The sequence below is a fragment of the Macaca fascicularis genome, chromosome 11, assembly GCF_037993035.2.
Source record: "Macaca fascicularis isolate 582-1 chromosome 11, T2T-MFA8v1.1".
In the NCBI taxonomy this organism is placed as follows: domain Eukaryota; kingdom Metazoa; phylum Chordata; class Mammalia; order Primates; family Cercopithecidae; genus Macaca; species Macaca fascicularis.
This window is the reverse complement of record NC_088385.1, coordinates 62,164,578-62,182,711: the sequence shown is the minus strand read 5'-3', so window position 1 is coordinate 62,182,711 and position 18,134 is coordinate 62,164,578. Positions and strand designations below refer to the sequence as shown.

General features: G+C 35.5%; 1 protein-coding gene and 2 pseudogenes across 1 annotated transcript; 2 read left to right on the top strand and 1 right to left on the bottom strand.

The window, feature by feature from the left end:
• Window positions 1-1,194: 1,194 nt before the first annotated feature.
• On the top strand, window positions 1,195-2,134 carry LOC135966396 (olfactory receptor 6C74-like; annotated as a pseudogene).
• A 6,473-nt stretch (window positions 2,135-8,607) lies between these two features.
• Window positions 8,608-9,446, top strand: LOC102125343 (large ribosomal subunit protein eL8 pseudogene; annotated as a pseudogene).
• A 4,266-nt stretch (window positions 9,447-13,712) lies between these two features.
• LOC102124950 (olfactory receptor 6C75) lies at window positions 13,713-14,651 on the bottom strand. Its single transcript, XM_005571112.2, has one exon. It carries the CDS (start codon window positions 14,649-14,651, stop codon window positions 13,713-13,715), a length of 939 nt encoding a protein of 312 aa, XP_005571169.2.
• Between the last annotated feature and the right edge of the window lie 3,483 nt (window positions 14,652-18,134).

The following is an 18,134-nucleotide window of genomic DNA, read 5'->3' as shown; positions in this document are numbered from 1 at the left end:
GAGAGAGACAAAGAGAAAGATCCACAAATGTTTTTAAATATCCCTGGCTTTTAGTGTGAACAGATCACTCTGTTAAGAGTGAGGAAATAGAGAAAAAATATGGGTTAGGAAGAAATAAATATTAAAAAAAATCATTTAATATTACATTTTTGGCTAATGATACCAAAAAATTTCACAATGCCTCAGCAAACAAAAACCTTGTGAAATTTGTGGAAAGTAATATTTTCAGTATATTGTTGTTTTTTGTACATAATTACTACATAAGTTATTCTGAATGTGTGTCCATAGATTAAACTCATTAAATTCAGAATTAGAAAAATAAAGAAAATATTTATGTAACTCTTGATTAAAGATTCTATATATATATTTAAAAGAGTCTCTAAGTTTGTCTATTAGAATAGTATCATGAACAATGATTTACAGTTATTTTTATTAAAAATTTGACTAGAATGTATATATCCCTTCATACTTAGTAAAGGATTAACTACTCTAACAGTATTGACTATAAAATATTTTCTACATTGATAAAGCTACTTATGAAGTTGAAGTTTACTGAACAATTGAGTACATAAATTTCAAATTCCATGTAAAATTTTACCTTCATATTTACATACTAATTTTGAGATTTGCATAATTTTGAGATTCATGAATATTCTTTCCATTGAAAATGTTTTCATTGGCTGTACCAAACAACCCAAAGACTAACCAGAAATATATGATCAGAAAAGAGCAATTGTAAAAAGATTAATTACAAAAATTCAGTTCTAATTAGCTCTTTAAGATGTAGAAATGTGCAGAAAAGCTATATCTAGCTGAAAAAAACCTGAGATTATGTTAACAATCAGGGGATTAACCAATCTAATCTGAAAGATGTTTTCTTATGGATTGAATGAAATTGCAGGAGTTAACATTTTCGTATTTTAGACAAAACTTTAAACTAGAAAAATGTACAGATACTTATAACAGGAACTAATAAAACCATTCTTTCTCAAAGTAAAAAAGATCTGAAAAGAGATTCTGGGGTTCTGACCACTAGGCAAAATTGTTAAAATCATAGAAGGGAATAAAGTGTGTGCTTCTCAAGTGAGTTACTTGGTTCTTCACATCACTTTTAAACCTATGCTCAGTGAAGGCTTTTTAACATATATTATTTATTTTTTTCCAGGTCTGATGAAATTCAGAAGGAATTTAATCATGAGAAACCGTACAATGGTGACAACCTTCATTCTTCTAGGACTGACAGATGATTTACACTGGCAAATTGTAATTTTCCTTTTTCTATTTTTAGCATATTTATTGAGTGTCATTGGAAATCTGATCATTATCCTGCTCACCTTGCTGGATTCTCACCTCAAAACACCCATGTATTTCTGCCTTCGGAATTGTTCTGTTTTAGAAATCTTGTTGACATCTGTCTGCATCCCTAGATTCCTAGTCATCATAGTGACTATGGATAAAACTATTTCCTATGATGCTTGTGGGACACAATTATTTTTTGTCATTCTTTTGAGTGTATCGGAGTTTTTTCTGCTGGCTGCCATGTCCTATGACCTATGTCCTGTGATCCTATGATCTGCAAACCCCTGCATTATGCAACCATTATGAGCAACAGAGTCTGCAACCAGATAGCTGTTGCCTCTTGGTGGGCTGGTTTGTTAACAATCTTTCCTGGACTTACCATGGGCCTGAGATTGGAATTCTGTGATGTTAATATTATTGACCACATTTTCTGTGACTATTCTCCTCTTCTGAAACTCTACTGCACAGACACACAGGTCATAGAACTGTTAAGCTTTATTTTAGCCACTGTCACACTCCTGATTACATTGGCCCTGGTAATGGACTCCTATGCAAATATCAAAAAAACAATTCTTAAGGTTTCTTCTGCCCAGCAGAGGAAGAAGGCTTTTTCTACCTGTTCCTCCCGTATGATTGTTGTTTCCATCTCTTATGGTAGCTGTATTTTCATGTATATTAAACCTTCTGCATAAGAAAGGGCAGCTTTAAACAAAGGAGTAGCAATACTTCAGTTGCACCTTTATTAAATCCTTTTATATATCCCTTAAGAAATAAGCAAGTGAAACAAGCCATGAAGAATATAGGAAAAAAGTGTATCTTTACTACTTTGAAATAATAGTTTGGGGTATTATAATAGAATGCCACTCAAACTAATTGAAAATTGTAGCCTGAATCAGCTGGGTTTTTGACATACCCCTTTATTTTATGTTTATATTATGATAGTAACTGAAGTCACCCATAAAGAGCCATTTTATCTATTCGTGAATTTTTATCATTTCAATGGTATTTTCTGTATCCATGATATTCTCTTATGCATTGCTGAAATTACTTCTTCTTTTAACTTAATAATCTGACTTTGCTCACCCTAAAAATATTTCACTATGAATTCGTTTTGGAAATCTAAAAGCTCTCTGTTTTTCTAGCATAAATGTGCCCAGATTATAGATTACTCGTGAACTCTTTCAATATTGATTTATTTGATTTTATAAATCTCTAAGAAAGATTTCTTAAAACCAAATAATAATATTATTTTATTAAAGTATGTGATGTTTCCAGAAACATAATAGTGAACTTAAATAGAAGTATTTATTGGGCTAGGTGTGCTGGCGCACACCTGTAATCCCAGCTTTTTGGGAGCCCAAGGCGGGTGAATCACCTGAGGTGTTCAAGACCAGCCTGACTAACATGGTGAAACCCTGTGTCTACTTAAAAAAAAAAAAAATAGCCGAATGTGGTGGCACATGCCTGTAATCCCAGCTATTTGGGAGGCCAAGGCAGGAAAATTGCTTGAATCCAGAAGGCGGAGGTTGCAGTGAGCCGAGACGATGCTGTTGCACTCCAGCCTGGGCAACAGGAGAGATATTCCGTCTCAAAAATAAGTATTTGTGTTCAGGCTTAATAATATAACCCAAATGCCCATCAATGATAGACTGGATAAAGAAAATGCAGCACATATACACCATGGAATACTATGCAGCCATAAAAAGGAAGAGTTCGTGTCCTTTGCAGGGACATGGATGAAGCTGGAAACCATCATTCTCAGCAAACTAACACAGGAACAGAAAACGAAACACTGCATGTTCTCACTAATAAGTGGGAGTTGAACAATGAGAACACATGGACACAGAGAGGGGAACATCACACTGGGGCCTGTCAGGGGGTGGGAGGCTAGGGGAGGCATAGCATTAGGAGAAATACCTAATGTAGATGACAGGTTGATGGATGCAACAAACCACCATGGCACGTGTATACCTATGTAAGAAACCTGTACGTTCTGCACATGTATCCCAAAACTTAAAGCATAATTAAAAAAAGAAAAGTATATTATCTGGATGCAAAAAAAAAAAAAAAAAGGAAACACAAAAAAATAATCTCCAAATCTCTATGCTAGTGTAAATGAAAGGAGCCTTTTTCATTTAGGAAAGGGAGCTTGTGTTGAAAACTAACTTAAAGATCCTAGGTAGACTATCTCAGTGTCACACAGCAAGTAAATGTTAGATCTTAAATTTGTATCTAGATTTTAAAATTCAAATCCTATGAAGTAATTATCAAGGAATATTGAGTTTTTATCAATTGGCATTAATCTGAAAAACACTTGAGAAAAAAACAGCGATTTTAAAATATTTAAAAAGCCATCCTAGGAAGCAGAGAAGATTGGCTCTGTATAACTCTAGGAACACAACTAAATCTTATGTTTGAGATTTTAAAAATATATACCTTAACTCATACAGAACTGTTTTATATCTTGTAATGTGCTATGTTTTCTCCCACTGGTGTGTCTTTACACATGCCCTTTTCTTGCTCTGCAGTTGCTTCCTTTGTATTCCAAATGTTCTGCTCTGAAATCATTGTTAATATTCTTCTAGTCTTAAGAGTCCACTTTCTCTTAAGAGACGCTTTTATTCAGTATATGTGAATTTATGTGTTCAGACACATAAAAGGGGGTATATATATATAATTAAACCATCTGACTAAACCATGGCATTTTACTTTTCAAATTTAATTTCTCATATAGCAACTTCATTATTCTCTCTTTATCTGAATTAATTTGTCTTTATGGCTTATAGTAATACAAATTATTTATTAATTATTTGTTTCACGTGTAGAATAGAAGCTCAGTTAAAGTAGGGGCTCTAATTTATTCAACACACTATTTTCAAGGCCTACCACACTATCTGGTACAAAGGCATGTTAAATTACATTTGTTAAATAAATAAACGCCAACTCTAGAATGATTGTATCTTTAATTCTTTTAAAATAATTGTTTTAAAAAATTTTTAATTTCTAAATTTTGTGGGTACATAGTACGTGCATACATTATGGGATGAAATATGTTAATACAGGCATACAATGTATAATAATAATATGCTAAATGGGGTATCCATAGCTTTTATCCTTTGTGTTATGAACAATCCAACTGTACTTTTAGTTATTTTTAAATGTACAATTAAATTATTACTGAATGTAGTCACCCTGTTGTACTATCAAATACTAAATCCTATTTATTCTTTCTAACAAATTTTATGCCATTAACCATTCCCACTTCCCCCAATCCTTCAAATACTTGTTTCACATCACACTTTAATATATTTGTCAGAATTTTTTGGATCATTTCATGCTTTCTGTTAATGTAAACAATAAGACATGTTCTCTATTTAAAAAGATCGCAGTTTATATTTTAATGGAAATTACCAATATTTCTTTTTAATTATCTTTTAAAACTCATTTTAATAATACTTATCTTTAATGTTGTATTTACTTATTATACATAGCTTATCACAGTCATAAGATATTTCTATGTATATCTGTGTCTATCATTCATTTATTATCTATCTATTCTAACATATGTCTATCTACATTTGTAATTATATTTTGCTTTTATGATTCATTTTTCCAGGTAGTTATCTGTGTTTTCTCTACCTTTGTATCACTTATTTTTTCTATTAAAGTGAAACCTAAGTTCTACATTTTGGTCTCTTGCTATTTGTTTTCCATATTTCCACTAAATTATTTTTGGTCATTTAAAAATATTCTGAATTTTAATGTTTTTCGGTCTCATCACAGCTTTGATTTGCTGCAACATCAGATTTATGAATTTTTATAGATTTGACTTATCTTTCCATTATCAATTTATCAGTTTATAACTCTATAGAGCTTTGTTATTTTATCTTTCTTTTAAGCCTTTCTTATACCCTTGATTTATTTTACTTTTACTGCTATTGTCATAATTTGATTGCTTTTTTGCATGACTTTATATTTTACTTTATTTTGCTTTAAAATAGCAACTACATTTTTTTTTTTTGTTTTTGAGACAGGGTCTCACTCTGTCCCCCGAGCTGGAGTGCAGTGGTTCAATCCTGGCTCACTGCAACCTCCGCCTCCTGGGTTCAAGCGATTCTCCTGCCTCAGCCTCCCGGGAAGCTGGGATTACAGGTGTGTGCCACCATACCTGGCTAGTTTTTTTGCATTTTTAGTAGAGATGGGCTTTCACCATGTTGGCCAAGCTGTTCTTCAATTCCTGACCTCAGGTGATCTGCCCACCGTGGCCTCCCAAAGTCCTGGGATTACAGGTGTGAGCCATCGCACCCGGCCAAACAACTACATAATTTTAAAAATGGCATTGAAATTACTGATGATCTTTCAAACTCTCTTGTGGATTTGGGAATTTTCAGAAATAGATTTCTCATTGTGTGAGTGTTGCATATAAGCTTCTCATTTAAAATTTGTTTTACTGATAAATTTGATTTTTTTTTTTTTTGAGACGGAGTCTCGCTCTGTCACCCAGGCTGGAGTGCAGTGGCCGGATCTCAGCTCACTGCAAGCTCCGCCTCCCGGGTTCACGCCATTCTCCTGCCTCAGCCTCCCGAGTAGCTGGGACTACAGGCGCCCGCCACCTCGCCTGGCTAGTTTTTTGTATTTTTTAGTAGAGACGGGGTTTCACCATGTTAGCCAGGATGGTCTCGATCTCCTGACCTCGTGATCCGCCCGTCTCGGCCTCCCAAAGTGCTGGGATTACAGGCTTGAGCCACCGCGCCCGGCCTCCTGCCTTACTTTCTGAGTTTCAGTACAAAAGCCAGTGGGTAGAGCTGAGCAAGGCAGGCATCTGCATGAACAGGGAGTGAGGGATTACGAGAAAGCCAGAGCAGGGTGTTGGAACAGGAAATGAGGAGGGCATCTATCAGGAGCTCCATATAAAAAAACCATATAAAAAAAGCTCCATATAAAAAAAGGTTAGCCAGGATAAAAAAAAAAGGTTTTATATTATGTTTTTCTTTTATATTTTAAACTTTGTTTTGTTACAGCCAAATCTCTAAAGGCAGAGTTTTGTATACAACTCCCATTACCATTGTTTTGGGCGTGTGACATATTCCAGTATCCTCTCTTCTTCTGCACTAAAAGAATAAATTAAAAAACCAGAATTATCAACAGGGTGTATGACAGATATTTTCCCAAAAAATTTGTGTATGTGTGTATTATATCTATGAAAATCCAATAAATCACCACCACTACTCACCACACAACATACATTTCTTTTATACTTTAAGGCATACATCATAATATACTCAAACGTCACTTTATTTCTAGTATCAGAACCTATTGAGGGAGAAAAAAATGGCTATTAACTAAAAACCAAACCAAAACAAAAGAACTTATCCTCTGAATGTGGGGACAAAGAATGAAGTTTTGTAGTATCTTTCTTTTTTATTATACTTTAAGTTTTGGGATACATGTGCAGAACGTGCAGGTTTGTTACATAGGTATACACATGCCATGGTGATTTGCTGCATCCATCAACCCATCGTCTACATTAGGTATTTCTCCTAATGCTATCCCTCCAATATGATTGGTGTCCTTAGAAGAGGAGACAAGGACACACAGAGAAAAGACATGTGAAGATGGAGGCAGAAATTATAGTGATGGAGCTACAAGCCAAGGAATGCCAAGAATTGTTTTCTACTACAAAAAGCTAGAAAAGGGAAAAAAGGATGTTTCCCTAGAGCCTTCAGAAGCATGACGCTTTTGTCACCTTGATTTCAGATTGCTAGCCTTCAGAACTGTGAAAAAATAAATTTCTTGCAAACCAAAACCGTAATAAGACAACATCTCACACCAGTCAGAATGACTATTATTAAAAAGTCAAAAAACATAACTCTTAGATTTGGCTTCTTGATGCTATTTTCTAGATCTCATAGGCATGCTTCATTTCTGTTTATTCTCTTTTCTTTTGTCTCTTCTAACTGTGTATTTTCAAATAGCCTGTCTTCAACTTCATTAATTCTTTTTTAATTTTTAATTTTTGTTGATACATAGTAGGGATATGTAATTATGGAGTACATGAGGGTTGGTTTTTTTTTTTTTTTTTTTTTTTTTTTTGGGTACGGAGTTTCACTCTTGTCACCTAGACTGGAGTGCAATGGCACGATCTCAGCTCACTGCAACCTCTGCCTCCTGGGTTCAAGCGATTCTCCTACCTAAGCCTGCCAAGTAGCTGGGACAACAGGTTCCCGCCACTGCCACCATGCCCAGCTAATTTGTGTAGTTTCAGTAGAGATGGCGTTTCACCATGCTGGCCAGGCTGATCTCTAGAAGGAAAGAGCAGAATGGTGGTTACCAGAGTCTAGGGTAGTTGGGGTTGGGAGTAGATGGATGGGATGGGTAGATGTTGGTCAAAAAGAAGGAATAAGTTCAAGAAATCTGTAGTATGACGTAGCAACTCCAGTTAATAACAATATGTTGTGTTCTTGAAAAGTGCTAAGAGAGTGTATGTAAAGTGTTCTCACTACAAAAAATAACTATGTGAGGTAATGAATATGTTAATTAACTAGATTTAGTCATCTCACAAGTATGTATACTTCAAAATGTAATGTTATATATAATAAATGCATATAATTTTATGTCAATTTAAAAAATAAAAAACAAAAATAAAAATATATCTAATGGTTTTTAATAATATGCCTCATAAAAATAACTGGAGGGAAATTTAAGTAATTGAATGTGCTATAAAATTTATTTACCTAATTCCTAAATAACACATCATTCCTAACAGTAATCCTTTTCATGTGGAGCTTTGCCTATTAGTGTTTTTGGCCACAGAAAGAGAGTAAACAGACTGCTTTGTCCAATTTTCTCTACACTATTTTAAGTTGTTAATAATCTCATTTGTACATCACACTAAAATCCTTATTGACAGCAAAATTGACAACCTTTCTGTGCTCTCGGGCAATTCCTCCCCTGTCTTTTTACCTATTTCTCTCTCTCTCTTTATAGAGTGATCTGTATGAATGATTTCAATTTCGGGAGGGGATTGAAGGTAGAATCATTGAATGACTATTTAAAGGTTTCACTTAGCATCTTGTGAATCAGACACAAAGAAAGTATCTGAAGTTTTAGGAAGGCGTAGAGATAATACCAAAAGTAGTTTCAAACAAGTAGAAAACACCACCACCATTCCTGAGTTACAATGTTGTTTTTGAACAAATGATAAACATGGTTTGTCTTTTATAAAAACATGATTATGTGGAATATCAGAAAAATGTTAAGACATTTACTCTAGCCTTACTTAAAGAAATTTAACTGCTCTCTCCTCCTGCCGCCCAAGATGCCGAAAGGAAAGAAGGCCAAGGGAAAGAAGGTGGCTCCGGCCCCTGCTGTCGTGAGAAAGCAGGAGGCCAAGAAAGTAGTGAATCTCCTGTTTGAGAAAAGACCTAAGAATTTTGGCATTGGACAGGACATCCAGCCCAAAAGAGACCTCACCCGCTTTGTGAAATGGCCTCGCTATATCAGGTTGCAGTGGCAGAGAGCCATCCTCTATAAGCGGCTGAAAGTGCCTCCTGCTATTAACCAGTTCACCCAGGCCCTGGACCGCCAGACAGCTACTCAGCTGCTTAAGCTGGCCCACAAGTACAGACCAGAGACAAAGCAAGAGAAGAAGCAGAGGCTGTTGACCCGGGCCCAGAAGAAAGCTGCTGGCAAAGGGGACGTCCCCATTAAGAGACCACCTGTCCTTCCAGCAGGAGTTAACACCGTCACCACCTTGGTGGAGAACAAGAAAGCTCAGCTGGTGGTGATTGCACACGACATGGATCCCATCGAGCTGGTTGTCTTCTTGCCTGCCCTGTGTCGTAAAATGGGGGTCTCTTACTGCATTATCAAAGGGAAGGCCAGACTGGGCTATCTAGTCCACAGGAAGACCTGCACCACTGTCGCCTTCACACAGGTGAACTCTGAAGACAAAAGCGCTTTGGCTAAGCTGGTGGAAGCTATCAGGACCAATTCCAACGACAGATACGATGAGATCCGCCATCACTGGGGCGGCAATGTCCTGGGTCCCAAGTCCGTGGCTTGTATCGCCAAGCTCCAAAAGGCAAAGGCCAAAGAACTTGCCACTAAACTGGGTTAAATGTACACTGCTGAGTTTTCTGTACATAAAAATAATTAAAATACAAATTTTCCTTCAAAAAAAAAAAAGAAATTTAACTAAGTACAAGCATCTGTACTTGATTAAATTCAAATTAAAATCAAGACAGGAATGTCATGCAAGATAAAAATTACTGGTGTCCTATTTTTCTATCCTAATTATCTATTAAGTTAATTTACCTTTCCTTCTGAGTGTGTGTGTGTGTGTGTGTGTGTGTATATATATATATATATATACACCAAACAGTAAAGCATTTACTAAAATTGTCTGATTGTATGATTTTACTTAGATTTTATGATCACTTTTGTGATTAATGATTATAACATTTTTATTTATCAATAACTATCTGTTATTTTGATCCCAAGAGAATCAGTGATTTATGAATGATTATTACTCTGTTGAGAGCATTTTTAATATCTAAGACTTGAGTAATGTTCCAAGAGAATATGAATTAATGAAGTTGCCAATTACAGTAATATTGACATTTTCATTCTTAACAACCATTTATTTGCTAGAATCAATTTCCAAGATGATTTTTTACCAATGAAATTTAATAATTATTTATGATTTCTATAACTTCAAAACAATAGTGACAATAATTGCCATGTAATTTAAAAATGGTTATGACCCAGACATATTTTCTGTAAGCATTATACAAATGTAATTTTTCACATTGTGGAAAGTATTTTTTGAAATAGTACAGTATGAACATTAAATACGAGTATAAATTGTTAATAAAAAACCTCTAAATGCCTGACCTATTTTATGTATAAAATATTTACATAAAAATACATAATAAATAATAGTGAATAATATTTCACCTTACAGCATGATACTACTACTGTAGGAAACATTCATAGTGATTTTCATGGGTTTACATTTATTGAACATTGGAATCAACTTCTTCAGAAAAATTTTTGTTGATTAAGAAAATCTACTTTCCCTGACTCTCTAATTTTCCAGTTTCTCTCTTCCTTCCCTCTCTTTCCCTCTATCTCTCTTTATCTATCTATCATGTAGATTATATATGTACATACACTTCATCTTAACTTAGTTAACGTTTGTATGTTGTTTCCACACTCCTGATTTTCCCTTTTGCATTTCTGCTTACTTGTTGTAATCTTAATAAAAGCAAACTTTCAATGTCTCTTTTTTTTTGTTTTTTGAGACGGAGTCTCGCTCTGTCGCCCAGGCTCACTGCAAGCTCCGCCTCCGGGGTTCACGCCATTCTCCTGCCTGGGCCTCCAGAGTAGCTGGGACTACAGGCGCCTGCCACCAGGTCCGGCAATTTTTTATTTATTTTTATTTATTTTATTTTTTATTTTTAGTAGAGACTGGGTTTTGCTGTGTTAGCTAGGATGGTTAGGATGGTCTCCATCTCCTGACCTCGTGATCCACCTGCCTCCGCCTCCCAAAGTGCTGGGATTACAGGTGTGAGCCAACGCACCCAACCCACAATGTCTCATTTCTTTACAAATTGCCACAATAAAGAATTCATAATCAAATAATTATGTAATCATTATCATGTAATTTTCATTTTGTGATGATATTAGAATCTGTTTGAAAAAAAAAAAAAGTATGCCATTCCATAAAACACAATGGTAAGAAATAGACAAGTGCTGAAGGATGCTCACATCTATAAAAAAAAGTATCTGTTACAGACTTAGAAAACCTGTAGAGCTCTTTACATTCACCTGTATATTAGATGAAGCTGAAAACCAAGGAACCAAACTACAATCCATTTATCCTGTGTCTAGTCAGATTCACAGCTACTATTCCAAGACAACCAATTTTTCTCTTCTTGTTTTAGAAATTTTAAAATAACTTTTTTATTTTGTTTTATTTTATCGAGATAGAGTCTCGCTCTGTCGCCCAGGCTGGAGTGCAGAGGTGCGATCTTGGCTCACTGTAGCCTCCACCTCTTGTGCTCAAGCGATCCTCCCACCTCAGCCTCTTAAGTAGCTGGGACTACAGGTGCATGCCAGCATGCCCAGCTAATTTTTGTATTTTTTGTAGAGTTGGGGTTTTACCATGTTGCTCAGACTTGTCTTGAACTCTTGTACTCTAGTAATTTGCCTGCCTCAGCCTCCCGAAGTGCTGGAATTACAGGCATCTTTTTTTATTATTATTTTAAAATAGAGATAGGGTCTTGCTATGTTGTCCAGGCTGGTCTCAAACTTCTAGCCTCAAGTGATCCACCAGCCTCAGCCTCTCAAAGTGCTGGGATTACAGGCGTGAGCCACCATGTTTGGACAATTTTTATTTATTTATTTTTTTGAGACAGGATCTCACTCTGTTGTCCAGGGTGGAGTGCAGTAGCATGATGAGAGCTCACTGCAGCCTCAACCTCCAAGGTCGAAGCAATTCCCGCACCTCATCTTCTTGAGTAGCTGGGACCACAGATGTGTGCCACCATGCTGAGCTAATTTTTAAATTTTTTTGTGTGCAGACAGGCTCTCACTATGTTGCCAAGGCTGGTCTTAAACTTCTGGGCTCAAGCAATCCTCCCAGCTTGGCCTCCCAAAGTGCTGAGATTTCAGGCATGAGCCACCACACCCAGCCAAGATTGCATTTTTGATTTGGTTCTCAGTTTGAATGTTACTGGTGTATAGAAATGCTACTGACTTTTCTATGTTGATTTTATATCCTGAAATTTTACTCAAGTCATTTATCAGGTCTAGGAGTCTTTTTGAGGAATCTTTAAAGTTTTCTAGGTACAGAATTATATTTTCAGTAAACAGAGATCATTTGACTTCCTCTTTTCCTATTTGGATGCCTTTCATTTCTCTCTCTTGCCTGATTGCTTTGGCTAGGGCTTCCAGTATTATGTTGAATAGGAGTGCTGAGAGGGGACATCCTTGTCTTATTCCAGTTCTTAGGGGGAATGCATACAACTTTTGCTGGTTTAGTATGATATTGGCTGTGGGTCTGTCATAGATGGCTGTTATTGTTTTGGGCTATGTTCCTTCAATGAGTAGTTTGTTGAGTGTTTTTGTCATGAAGAGATGTTGGATTTATTGACTACTTTTTCTGTGTCTATTGAGATGATCATATGGTTTTTATTTTTAATTCTGTTTAAGATTCTGTTTAAGTGGTGAATCACATTTATCGATTTGTGTATGTTGAACCATCCTTGCATCCAGTTATAAAGCCCACTTAATCGTGATGAATTATCTTTTTGATGTGCTGCTGGATTTGACAACCAGTTTTCTTAATGACACATGGGAGTTGAGGGACTCATTAACTATAGGAACTGGGCTTGAACACATTTTTTACAGTTCTCAAATACCTCTAAAAGTCATTTTCTTGGGTATAGGTGAAGGGAGTGAAACCTTCTGTGAAAGAGACAATGGAAAGATAAAGAAAATATTATGGGTTTACTAATAAAGGAAAATCCAAGACATTAATAATTCACATGTCATCATTAGCCAAATACCTTATAAAAAGGCAGTATCACACCATTGTAGACCTTACTTTGTCATTTTCTTCATATCAGTAGAAAGGCAATTTTGTATCAATTTAAGGAATCTGAACACAAATATGACTTGCCTTTATAGACCATAGTTTTTCGTTTAAAATATTGGCAGAAACAGAAAAGTTCTCTGTTAAGTAACCTATTTTTAAGGAACAATCACCAAAGAAAAATAGAACATAAATAATATCAACTCTTTGATTACGCTTTGCTTTTTTTTCTAGGAAAGCTAAGACAAAAAATAATACAACCTTAATTCAAACGACAGAGATAATAGCTGCACGTTTGTCTTACACTTCTATTTAATGTTTACACACATTTTAACGACATTTCATTGACAAATACAAGGAAACATTTTAATAATGCTTTTAGTTTTATAACATGTTTTTCCTGGTTACACTGAAGAAAAAATTTTAGATATATTAATTAAGATACATAGTTTATATATGTCACATAAAATTAATTTCATAGTTGAATGTGGTTTTTAGTAAGTTTTAAATTTATAGCTCTCTCTTTTATGAATGAATTCATAATCTATTTTGCCTTTATATAATAAACAATAGTGATTATTAATTTACCTAAAATTTAGTTACATAGGTGAGAGACCAAACACTTTCTATACAGTTTTTTTAAAAGAGTTAAATCTTGGCTTTTAGGCCAATTACATAAAGAAGTGTTGATGATATGTAACTACGTCTAACCAAAAGAGTGAAATAAGGTGTTTAGAAAGAGTTTATATAGAGAAGGGTAGAGAGTTTTTCATTCAGCTTTGCCTTTAGGTGTACATTTTTTACATAATCACATTCATTTATTTAAAGAAAAGATCATCTTCTGGACCAAGCTATTTAAGGCTTGCTTAACTTGCTGATTTCTCAGTGTGTATATGAAGGGATTCAAGAGAGGAGCCACTGAGGTATTGAGCACAGCTACTCCTTTGCTGAAAGTCACCCTTTCTCTGGCAGAAGTCTTAATGTACATGAAGATGCAGCTACCGTGAGAGATGGAGACAACTATCATATGCGAGGAGCAAGTGGAAAAGGCTTTTTTCCTTTGACTCATAGAAGGAATTTTCAGAATTGTCCAGATGATGTTTGTGTAGGAGAGAATAACTAATGTCAAGGTGACCATCAATGTTACCACAGCTAAAAAAAATGCCATGAATTCTAGAAAGTGAGTGTTTGTGCAAGAAAGCTGCAGCACTGGAGAGGAGTCACAGATAAAATGATCAATTACATTGGAGGCACAGAAATCCAACTGCAGCAGAAGCATTACTGGTGGAAAGATTATCAGAAACCCTGCAAGCCAGGAGCTAAAGACAAGAAGGATACAAACTCTGGTGTTCATGATGGTTGTGTAACGAAGAGGTTTGCAGATGGCCATGCAGCGGTCATAGGACATGGCAGCCAGAAGGTAAAATTCTGTCACCCCCAAGAAGATGAAAAAAAATAGCTGAGCCACACACCCATTATAAGAAATGGTTCTGTCTCCTGTCACAACGGTGACAAGGAATCTGGGAATGCAGACAGACGTGAATGAAATTTCCAGGAATGAGAAGTTCTGAAGGAAGAAATACATGGGAGTCTGCAGATGGGGATCTGAAAGTGTGAGGGTGATAATGATCAGGTTCCCAGTCACACTTAACATGTAGGTAACAAGAAGAAATATGAAAAGTACAACCTGCCACTGTGGGTCACTTGTCAATCCAAGAAGAATAAAGTCTGTTACTGCTGTGGAATTTCTCATTATTTTTTTCTTTAGAAAAGTATTCTGTATTTTAGCTGTAAAATAGGTAAAGAAACCAGAAAGCTATGACACCAGTAAAGAAAATTAGTATTTTTTTTCTGTCTGGTTTTTTCTATTTACCATAATGCCTTCCAGGTTCATCCATGATGTCACAAATGGCAGTGTGGCAGTATCTCCTTCTTTTATGAGACTGGATAACATTCCATTGTATCTAGTTATCCACCTATGCATCTATCTATTTAATACATATGTATATATTCAATGTCTTCAAAGGGTTTAAACTTGTAGCTATGTATGATAAATAAATCTAGAGAGCTAATGTACAGCACAAAGGCTACAGTTAATAATGTATTGCGTAAGATAACTATGGGATGTGATGGATAGAATAATTTTGCTTGGACGTAGTAATCCTTTCTCTGTATATACACATATAGAAAGATTATGTTATATACCTTACGTATACACAATGAAATTAACTGTAGGCTGGGTGCAGTGGCTCATGCCTGTAATCCCACTGCTTTGGGAGGCTAAGGCAGATGGATCACCTGAAGTCAAGAGTTTGAGACCAGCCTGGCCAACATAGTGAAACTTTGTCTCTACTAAAAATACAAAAGATTAGTGGAGTGTGGTGGCAGGGGCCTTTAATCCCAGCTACTCGGGAGGTTGAGGCAGGAGAATTGCTTGAACCCGGGAGGTAGAGGTTGCAGTGAGCTGAGATTGTACCATTGCACTCCAGCCTGGGCAATAAGAGTGAAATTCCACCTCAAAAAAAAAAAAAAATAAATAAATAAAAAAGGAAAAGAAACTAAATGTAAAAAAAAATTAACTTTAGGCCGGATGCTATGGCTCATGCCTGTAATCCCAGCACTTTGGGAGACTGAGGCAGATGGATCACCTGAGGTCAGGAGTCCGAGAACAGCCTGGCCAATATGGTGAAACCTCATCTTTACTAAAAATACAAAGAAATTACCTGGGTATGGTGACGCACGCCTGTAGTCTCAGCTACTCCAGAGGCTGAGGCGGGAGAATTGCTTGAACCCAGGAGGTGGAGGTTGCAGTGAGCCGAGATTGTGCCATTGCACTCCAGCCTGGGCAATAGAGGGAGACTCTGTCTCAAAACACACACACACACACACACACACACACACACACACACACACCTTTAGAAAACCTCATTGTTGCTTTTTGCTTTTAGAGAAAAACGGTTTTGTACTCTATAGATACCAAATACATTTTAAAAACTCTGTTGTTACCTTATAAATCAATTATTTCTATATTTCCTTCATTATATTTTTACATATTTCAGAATAAATCTCTGTCTTCTAAATGTTTCAGTATATTCCCTGAAAACAAGAAAAAAGAAACTAAAACTTCTGAGATTAAGACTTTTTCAAATGAAGCTCATGAGAATTCATAGCCAGCCGACTATGGTAGTCTTTGAAAATTTTTTATTGTTATTTTTCTCTTTATCTGTTCCGTTCTTTTTCTTTTGAATGAGGGTGGAGAAAGAGACGCTTATTCAAAAGAAAAGAAAAAAAGAAAGCATGTCTTTCTCCAGCCTCATTCAAATTTTTATAATCTACTTTTTACAATTGACTCAGTTGTCTTTACTCAGAGAAATTTATCAGAGAAATGTCTCTGATAATGGTACATAGAAGTGTTTCGTGGACAGAAGAGTATCATATTCTTTACATTATCTTTTCTTTATCTATTTCATTTAAATTGTGTGGTTTAATTTGACTTATATGTAATGTGAATAACTGAATTTATATAAAACATAAATATAAGCCATTAAAGCAAAAATTATATTCCTGAAAAAACATACTTACTTTTATGGTAAATATGAATGGTTTAGTGTATCTTATTTCAAAAGGTTTATTCATTGCTGAAACATAAATGCTGTTGGATTTTTCAAGAGCTTTTGCAATCTATTTTTCCTCTATCATCTTGTATTTGTAACAAAATATCCAAAATATTGATAATAAAGAACAATTTCAAGAGCTTCTCTGTAACGTTTACAAGAAGGGCATACATAAATACATTTTTATACATCAACCCAAATTTCACCAAGGATCTGAGATCTTAGGATATCCTACCTATTGCCACTTTAAAAAGTATTATCTTGCTATAAATTTTAGTTGAAATGAAGGCTAATATAGTGTCTTTCCAAGCTTGAAAGGTAAGAAGAAATGATCTTCTGTGCAGAAGCAATGTTATTCAAGCTAGTCATGATTTTATCTGCTCTGTTTACGATGGACTCGGGGGATTAGTTAAATGAATAAATAAAAGGTACCATGAAGATTGGTGTTCTCATGACACCAATCACTAAATAATAGTCCAAATTGGTATACAATGTAGAATAAAATATTTAGGTGATACAGAAGCCTGAAATTAGAGCAGAAAAATATATAGAAAAATTTACTTTTTTATAATAATCCAAAACTGCAGTAATAGAAGAAAATAAATAATGAAGTAAAAAAGATTCGTAGTCTTTAAATGGTCAACTACTAAATTGTTAGTGAGTTGATTCTCTATTTTAGGGAAATGTTAAGAATTCATTCTGATGTTTTAGAACAGGCCAGTGGTCTCCATTATTCCACATCATAAAAGATGTCAGACTTGTGTTTAAGGTTTTAAATTTTTCCATTGACTGATAGCATAGAAAACCAGATTGTGATTATAATCACTACCATTTATTCATTCAATATTTACCTTTTAAAGCTTTTAAAGTGTTGGGCTCAGCCTTAGGTTGTGAGAACGCAGAGATGATAAAGAGCTCTTTGCACGATTTTTACTTCCTGCAGAAAAGTGTGAAAATTCTACATTTTTTGGTAAGTATAAAATAAGGTTGCATCTTCATTAAAAAACACTTAAAGACTTCAAATGTCCATGTCCCCAGATAGGAATGTAGTCTCCTTTAATGTCCTTGGGTAACTTATGAATTTCCTGGGGGTGCTAACTTCATGCATCCTCACAGGTCCTTTGAGTTCTTCCTGCTGTGCTCCTTGTCCAGGAGTCTGTCCTGGCAGAGGATATCTTGAACCTGTTCCCACAGGAGCTGCTGCTTCCAGTTTTACCCATTGCCTCTGTCACTGCAGCTTCCCCTGGATTTTCATATCTCAAGAAAATTACAGCTAGATAAGAGGAATAAGCTCTACTGTTCTATACAATGATAGGACAGCTATAGTTAATGATAATACACTATACAGTTTCAAATAGCTAGAAAGAGGATATTGAATGTTTCCAATGCAGTCAGGTATGGTGGTTTGCACCTGTAATCCCAGAAACTCAGCAGGCAGAGGCAGGCAGATCCCTTGAGGCCAGGAGTTTGAGACCAACCTGAGCAATATTGTGAGACTCTGTCTCTGAAAACATTTTTTTTAAAAATTAGCCAGATGTGGTGGTGTACACCTGTAGTTCCAGCTACTCAGGCAGCTGAGGCAGAAGGACTGCCTGAGCCCAGGAGTTCAAGGTTACATTGAG